This window comes from Schistocerca piceifrons, chromosome 3, assembly GCF_021461385.2.
Source record: "Schistocerca piceifrons isolate TAMUIC-IGC-003096 chromosome 3, iqSchPice1.1, whole genome shotgun sequence".
NCBI lineage: Eukaryota > Metazoa > Arthropoda > Insecta > Orthoptera > Acrididae > Schistocerca > Schistocerca piceifrons.
The window spans coordinates 914,969,086-914,978,187 of NC_060140.1; the positions used below are offsets into that span (position 1 = coordinate 914,969,086).

Genomic DNA, 9,102 nt, shown 5'->3' on the forward strand with positions numbered 1-9,102 from the left:
AGTTCACATTTATGGTGCGTTTAGTGCATATACATATTTGCATCTGGACAGAATTTCAACGCCTATAGCACCGTGCACCTTAACAATATCCATTTAGTCTCACGAGAAAGCTAATATAACAAAAATAGTTCATGAATACGAAAGATGTCATCAGAACGAAGTGAAGTGAACACACTTGGACCAGTGTGTCTTTTAAGTCGAACAATAGAATACAAAGACAAGAGGTTCTGTTTTAAACAAAGTTTCTTTAACGATACATTTCAGGACGAGAACAGAGGTTAACATTCAGTAATTAAGTAAAATTCAGAATTTTCCTGCTGGAATTAGGACACTTTTACTACGGAACTGTAGATGTTTACAAGTTCGTAGCGCGATTCGGCGTGGCTTCACAGACATTGACTTGAATAGAACCTGGAAGGCCACGGTCAGTGGGACCGTCCCTTTCACAGCATCAGTGTTCAGTATAAAAGCTGGTGGCCTGCGCTTCTACCGTACAGTTCTCAGCAGCTGCAACAACCAACCTGCCATGAAGACCTTTCTGGTGAGTAGCGATCACCCGCTTCAACTGCAGTTGTGTGGACATTCATTCTCGTCTCTGTACGATGTATTTGTGAGGATAGGATTCCATTCATTAACTGAAACCAGTATGTCTCTTACATGATTGACTTAGAGCAATTAAAGAGAAGTAAATCTTCAATGTGGGCCCTTAGAACGATACGGAAGAGACAGCTTCTCCATAGTTATACACCACTGGCCATTAAAATTGCTACACCAAGAAGAGATGCAGATGATAAACGGGTATTCATTGGACAAATATATTATACTAGAACTGACATGTGATAAAATTTTAACGCAATTTGGGTGCATAGATCCTGAGAAATCAGTACGCAGAACAACTACCTCTGGCCGTAATAACGGCCTCGATACGCCTGGGCATTGGGTCAAACAGAACTTGGATGCCGTGTACAGGTAGAGCTGCCCATGCAGCTTCAACACGACACCACAGTTCATCAAGACTAGTGACTGGCGTATTGTGACGAGCCAGTTGCTCTGCCACCATTGTCCAGACGTTTTCAATTTGTGAGAGATCTGGAGAATGTGCTGGCCAGGGCAGCAGTCAAACATTTTCCGCATCCAGAGAGGCCCGTACAGGACCTGCAACATGTGGTCGTGCAATATACAGCCGAAATATGGGGATCGAATGAAGGGTAGAGCCACGGGTCGTAACACATCTGAAATGTAACGTAACTGTTCAAAGAGGTGACCGAGACGTGTAACCAATGCCATCCCATACATCCACGCCGGGTGATAACGCTACTACGGCGATGACGAATACACGCTTTCAATGTGCGTTCACCACGATGTCGCCGAACACGGATGCGACCATCATGATGCTGGAAACAGAACCTGGATTCATCCGAAAAATGACATTTTGTCATTCCTGCACCCAGGTTAGTCGTTGAGTACACCACCGCAGGCGTTCCTGTCTGTGATGCAGCGTCAACGTCCCCATCTGTTGACGCAGGGATCGAGACGTGGCTGCACGATCCGTTACAGCCTTGCGGATAAGATGCCTGTCATCTTGACTGCTAGTGATACGAGGCCGTTGGGATCCAGCACGGCGTTCTGTATTACCCTCCTGAAGCCACCGAATCCATATTCTGCTAACAGTCGTTGGATCTCGACGAACGCGAGCAGGAATGTCGCGATACGGTAAACAGCAATCGCTATAGTCTACAATCCGACCTTTATCAAAGTCGGAAACGTGATGGTACGCATTTCTCCTCCTTACACGAGGCATCACAACAACGTTTCACCAGGAAACGGCGGTCAACTGGTGGTTGTGTATGAGAAATCGGTTGGAAACTTTCCTCATGTCAGCACGTTGTAGGTGTCGCTACCGGCGCCAACCTTGTGTGAATGCTCTGATAAGCTAATCATTTGCGTATCACAGATCTTCCTCCTGTCAGTTAAATTTCGTGTTTGTAGCACGTTATCTTCGTGGTGTAGCAATTTTAATGGGCATTAGTGTAGATGGTGATACTTTTACCTTTATTGTAGAACTCGCTCGAAATTCTGCCATGATATCTCACTATACAATGAAAAGCTTCTGTTTAAAATGAACGGGGAGGTAGAAATTGTTCCAGTGTGAGTTACTACTCATTTGCTAATAGTAGGCAATACTGTAGTATGGACACTGTGACGTGGCAATCGGCCGCGAGAGTAAACAAAAGAGGGAAGGGAGGTGTTATGGAACAAACTCCGCCTCCCTCTCGCAGGGCTGCCAATCAGCAACGGTGTTCTTTGCTTTTGCGAATGCAGAACTGACGCACCGTGACAGGTATGGGACAGCTGTGCTCCAACCCCATGATAGACCAGCATGATTCTCTTTCACTACTTTCAAAATAAGAAAAGAAGAAGAGTAATGCTCAACATAGAGCAAAAGGGGTAAGACAGAGTCTTAAGTAACAGTTATAGCTTGCTGAAGTTGCAGGTATTGTAAACGAGGCACTTGAGGCCTGACATCTTGTAGTACCTTAGAGCGAAATACTTACATAGCCATAGTTCAAAACAAGCCTCACCTAAATCTGTCACGTGTCCGTATAATTATGCTCATCTTGTATGTACTGAATTTTTACATTGCTCAATAGTGGCCGATAGCGAGTACCGTACTGGTGTTTGTCAACATACATAAAATCTTCAATTCACGTAAAGTTCAGTATACTTTGTTGATGGCATCTTGCCTACTTGTAAAAAATACTCGGTCGGGGGTAGTGTATAGCGCTGATAAATGTACCGGAATGTGCTATGTTGTTGCTACTCTTGAGGACTTTAGTGTATCTCGTAACGAATATTTGCTCTTTCTGAAAACCGACGTCAGTACTGTGATATGACACATAGTGACCCGTTCAACGTCGCAGGAGCTGCGAAAAACTGAATTTTCGCTGCGTTGCCAGGATTCAGCACAGCACACAATCGAATGTGCAGTTATGTATAAGACATCATACACAGACGCAAGAAAATCACAACACTAAAGAATAATTAATATTGAGAACTGAAATTTAGGGAATACATTTTTCTAGGTAAGTGATGAACATTGCAAGATCACAGGTTACTGCAAGCGTGAGATAAATGGCTCTGAGCACTATGGGACTTAACTTCTGAGATCATCAGTCCCCTAGAACTTAGAACTACTTAAAGCTAACTAACCTAAGGACATCACACATATTCATGCTCGAGGCAGGATTCGAACCTGCGACCGTAGCAGCCGCGTCGTTCCGGACAGAGGCGCCTAGAACCGCTCGCCCACAACGGCGAGCCATTGGTGTATCAATGCTTTTCATCTGCCCCGATGACTTCTGGTCAGATTCAGTATCCAGCAGAATCGTGAGGGAAAATGAAAACTCGATATTCGCTCTCAGGGAATTTTAATTAGTTGATGGTGCATTGTGGAAGTTCTCTCCTGGCATTGATTGGTCCAGGTATCTTGCACATTTAAATGACCTGTAAACTGAGTGTTCTATATATAATCGTTTTCTAGACCTCAGTCGCCAGGGAACTAACAACGAACTGCGTTTGTGGGACAAATATACTGTTTGATGAGGCGTGTCGGTTGAGTGAGCTGTGTGGCCAAGATTAGAATTCAGTTTGGAAGGACTACGTGGCAGTCATCAGTATTGTACCGTTGTCAGAAATATGTCTTAGGCATAAGAAAAACTGCAATACACGTCTTGTAACTTTTTGATTAGGCTCAAAGAGTTTGTTGATAGCTGTCGCATTTGACTTGCTTCGATAAGCGGTTATGAAATTATATCATTTGCATCAACATCTATACTCCGCAAGCCTCCTTACGGCGTATGGTGGAGCGTATTTTGTGTTCCACTACCAATTCACCATTTTTCTGTTCCAGTCGTGTATCATTCGCTAGAATGATTGTTAGTAAGCCTCCGTGAGGAATCGATTCTCTCTGATGTTATTTGCATGGCCTTTTCGCGAGATGTGGCTGCCTCTGAGCACGACAGGACTTAACTTCTAAGGTCATCAGTCCCCTAGAACTTAGAACTACTTAAACGTAACTAACCTAAGGACAACACACACATCCATGCCCGAGGGAGGATTCGAACCTGCGACCGTAGCGGTCGCGCGGTTCCAGACTGTAGCGCCTAGAACCACTCGGCCACTACGCCCGGTTTCGCGAGACGTACACAAGAGGAAGCAGTACATTGTTTGACTCTTCGAGGATCGTATGTTCTTAAGGCTTTAACAGTAGACCATACCTTGATGCAGAACGCCTCCCTTTGAGCGTCTGCCAGTGGAGGCAGAGGAGCATCTGCTTGACAGTTTTGCGGTTACCAAATGAACCTGCAAAGAAATGCACCACTCTTCTTCAAATCTCCTCTCTCAACTCTTTGGTATGGATCACAGACTGACAAGCAATATTAGGTTATTGGCCGAACTGGTGTTTTGTTAGCTGCTTCTTTTGCTGATTGACTGCACGCCCTAAGGATTATTCCAGTGAATCTCAGACCGGCTTCTGTCTTATCCACGGCTAATTTTATATGGTCATTCCACTTCTAATCATTATGTATACTCCTAGATATTTAATGGAAGTAACTGCTTCCAGTATTTGTCCTGCAATCGTGCATTCATATAATATAGGGTCTTCCTTTGTCGTTATAGTACGCTACATTTGTTTGTGCTGAGGATAAACTAGCAGCAAGCGTCGATTCCTCGCAGTCTTCACGCACTTAACTACAATATTCTATTGTTACAACTTCTCTGCATACAACGGCATCATCCGGGAAATTCCGACGATATCACAATGTCTTACATGCAGTGTGTAATGATGTAAGGGCCGATATTTCTACTGGTGACTAAGGAAATGTACTAAACAACATTAGACCAGAAACTGTGGCTAAGCCATGGCTCCGCAATATCCTTCTTTCAGGAGTGCTAGTTCTGAAAGGTTCGCAGGAGAGCTTCTGTAAAGTTTGGAAGGTAGGAGACGAGGTACTGGCAGAAGCAAAATGTAAGGACGGGTAGTGAGTCGTGCTTGGGTAGCTCGGTTGATAGAGCACTTGCCCGCGAAAGGCAAAGGTCTCGAGTTCGAGTCTCGGTCCGACACACAGTTTTAATCTGCCAAGAAAGTTTCATATGAGCGCAGTGAAAATCTCATTCTGGAAACATTAGATCAGAATTCATGTCATTTGCACACTACTGACTATAGCTATCTCAAATACCACTAGGTCTGCAACTTTGCTTCGGCCGTTTTCTTCTCGAAGTTCGGAGTTTTATTGTGAAAAACTTGCAAAACTGATTCATAGTAGTGCCCATCGCTGGCCACTACAGCCTCCCATCTTTCGGATAACATACGAACCCCGTGGCGGAAGAACTGTGCGTCTTTTGTGCGGATCCATGAATCTATTCAGTTTTGCACTTGTTCATACGATGAGAAGTACTGGTCAGTCAGACTGTACGCCACTGATCGGAAAAGGTGGTAGTCAGAGACAGCAACGTATGGAGAATACGGCGGGAGGGATAGGACTTCCCATTTTAGCGTTTCGATATATTTTTGAGGGGTTTTGCGACATGGGGTCGAGCACTGACTTGCTGGAAAATTACCTTCACGTGTCTATCACTGTATTGTTGCCGTTTGTGTTTCAGTTCTGGGCTCGAACGCGTCAATTGCTTCCGATAATGATGTCCTGTGACTGTCTTCGTCTGTTTCAGTAGCTGCGAAAACCTTCTGTCTTCCCCCGCCATGTCGGTGTGGTGTTCGATATCAAAATCACTGCTCTTATGGCTTTGAAAACATTCTCTGCACGTTCGTCCAATAATAGTTCCCTCACCATTGGTCTTACCCAGCATCTTAAGTGCCATAGCCGCAGATTTCTTCATGTTAAAGCAGAAAATTAAAATTTCCCGCAAATGGCGACAAATGGGTACGTAAGTTGACGTACTTAGGAGTAACGTTGTGTTTCAAATGGCTCTGAGCACTATGCGGCTTACCTTCTGAGGTCATCAGTCCCGTAGAACTTAGAACTACTTAAACCTAACTAACCTAAGCACTTCACACACATCCATGCCCTAAGCAGGATTCGAACCCGCGACCGAAGCGGTCGCGTGATCCTAGACTGTAGCGCCTGGAACCGCTCGGCCACGCCGGCCGGAGTAACCTTATGGTGGAATCACAAATCGGCTAATATTTTCTTGGCATTATGTTTACTGGTGTCTCAGCTTATTGTATTACACTATGACCAACCAGCTGAACCCCACTTGCCGCTACTGCCGTCTACTGCATAACGGCGGAAGCAAAGTTGCGGACCTAATACATTTTTGGTTGCTTCGTTCTACCAGGTACATGAGGCAAGAGCAACCCATTAATGCTTATTTCCTCCATTAGCAGCTCAGGCACTGAACTATGGACACTCTACACTGACAGCCATACTCCACTTAATGGTGCAATTGTGGCCGTGCGGAAAACGTCAGATCGTAATGTTTGTGATGTGCTTATGGCAAGAATGTTCGATGCAGTGAAAGAACGACCAACACACTGATGACTTCTCTCCATTCAGAATGACATGCTGTGTATTCTGTTAAGGGGGGTAGGACGTCAGACGGGCCGACTTGGAGAAGGAGAGGCATCACAGGACACTTTAATTTCCAGTGTCTATACTTTAACAAATAAAGTCATAAAACTTTGTCAGCAACACCAGGAAGGATTCAGGATTCACATCCATTGCAGTGGAAGTTCGAAATCACAAGAAAGTGCATTTTTGTACGTGCGAAATTTCATCGTTCTTTCACTTACTAATGGCTGCATTTGTTGCTATAGGTACACTTTTCTTCATAAGTTAAAGAGATTCTTCTATGAGTTTTGCACAGCATACAAACCATACTTACAGCTGTATGAAACTCAAGAATTTATTTAATTTATGAAAAAACGAATGAGCTGATATATTTTAAACCTCATGTTTACAAAAAACACAAATTTTCTAGTAAATTCCCTCTATTTTGTACCACAGTTTTTAATAGATTTGTAAAATTCTAGAGTTTCATACACCTTTGAGTATGGTGTGTATGCTGTGCAAAATTCGTCGAAGAATCTCTCTTACTTATGAAGAAAAGTGTACCTATAGCAACAAATGCTGCCATTAGTAAGTGAAAAAAATGATGAAATTTCACATGTGAAAAAAATTTATTTTGTTATGTTTTCGAACTTGCACTGCTGTGAGTGTAAATTCTGAACCCTTCCTGGTCATGCTGGCAAAGTTTTATGAATTTATTTGTAAAAGTATAGACAGTGGAAATTAAAATGTCCTGTGATGCCTCTCCTGCCCCAAGTCGGCCCGTCTGACGTCCTACCCCCCTTAACTAGCAGCTCTTCATTCCATCCGCACAGTACTGAAGCGTAGCACTGTTTCGTGCGTTCAGTGAATGATTGTGAACCATTACCCGTTGCAGGTGTTCCTAGTAGCCACAGTCGCTGTTGCCACGGCCAGGCCCGGGTATGTGGGTCTCGGTGGCGGCCACGGTGGCTTTGGAGGCGGTCACGGTGGTTTCAGTGGAGGGTACGGCGGCGGCTTCAGCGGAGGATACGGGGGTGGACACGGAGGCGGCGGCGGACACGGCATCCACGCCGGCTACGCCGCCTTCGGCCCCTCCCACATCGCCGTGGGCCCCGGCGGCTATGTGCAGGACACCGCGGAGGTTGCCGCCCACAGGGCCGCCCACTTCGCCGCCGTGGCGCACACGCACGCCCGCGACGCCGCCGTCAACGCCCACGACGCCGCCTTCGGCCACGGGGGCGGCGGCTACGGCCACGGGGGCGGCGGCTACGGATACGGCGGGCACGGCCACCACGGCTAGACGGACGCGTGCTCTGTCAAGCATAACACTGGACCTCGCATCACGACCGACCCCTGCACGAGAGGCAGAGCACTTGAAATACCACCACCAGATTTAACTATTTAATAAAATAAATTTATATGTTGCAGCTACAGAAGACTTGTTTTACTATTCTTAACCCCAGCTAATGAAATTCGATGGCTGTACTACGCTACCGTAATTTCGATATTGCCAAGTTTATTTATTTAATCGTATGGCTAGGGCCCCCCGTCGGGCAGGCCGTTCGCCGTGTGCCGGCCTTTCAAGTTGACGCCACTTCGGCGACCTGCAGTCGATGAGGATGATAGGATGATGATGAGGACAGCACAACACCCGGTCTCTGGGCGGAGAAAATTCTCCGACCAAGCCGCGAATCGAACCGAGGCCCAGTGGACTGAATCCGTCACGCTGACCATTCAGCTACCGGTGGTGGACGATATTGTCAAGGACAAGCATTCGACACCATGTCAGGGCATCGTTACTATGTGTCAAAAATGGTTCAAATGGCTCTGAACACTATGGAACTTAACATCTGTGGTCATCAGTCTCCTAGAACTTAGAACTACTTAAACCTAACTAACCTAAGGACATCACACACATCCATGCCCGAGGCAGGATTCGAACCTGCGACCGTAGCAGTCGCGCGGTTCCGGACTGAAGCGCCTAGAACCACTCGGCCACCGCGGCCGGCCTACTATGTGTCAGTTACGGTATTATTGTATCCTGCTTTATAGCAATAGGGGCAAGAGATGAGATCACTGACCTAAGTAAAACTTCCTGACAGATTAAAACTGCGTGTCGGACCGGGACTCGAACTCGGGACCTTTGTCTTTCGCGGACAAGTGCTCTACCGGTGGAACACTTGACAGTAATATGTAAAAAATGCACCTCAGTTGCGAAAAGATACTGGTCTTTACCCAGGTTTCAGCTAGAATAATCTAGCCATCTTCAGAAGCATAAAATAAACTAACACATGCCAGAATAAGGCACGGTCAAACATAAAAACCTAAACTACCATGGTACCATGTCAAGCTGCGTTGCTTAGCTGAGGAACAGCCCCGGTCCCACTTCGTGGAAAGCGGTCGGTTAGCCGCTGCATGTATTAGTTTATTTTATGCTTCTGAAGAAGGCTAGATTTCTCTAGCTGAAACCTAGGTAAAGACCAGTAACATTTGGCAACTGAGGCGGATTTTTGACATATTAAATTATCACAGT

The 9,102-nt window shown here is 45.7% G+C and overlaps 1 protein-coding gene across 1 annotated transcript; it reads left to right on the forward strand.

The window, feature by feature from the left end:
- Window positions 1–495: 495 nt before the first annotated feature.
- LOC124789846 (glycine-rich cell wall structural protein-like) lies at window positions 496–8,068 on the forward strand. The gene is made up of 2 exons (XM_047257352.1): window positions 496–541; window positions 7,465–8,068. Exons 1-2 carry the CDS (start codon window positions 527–529, stop codon window positions 7,867–7,869), a joined length of 420 nt encoding a protein of 139 aa, XP_047113308.1. The 5' UTR covers window positions 496–526; the 3' UTR covers window positions 7,870–8,068.
- Window positions 8,069–9,102: the final 1,034 nt, after the last annotated feature.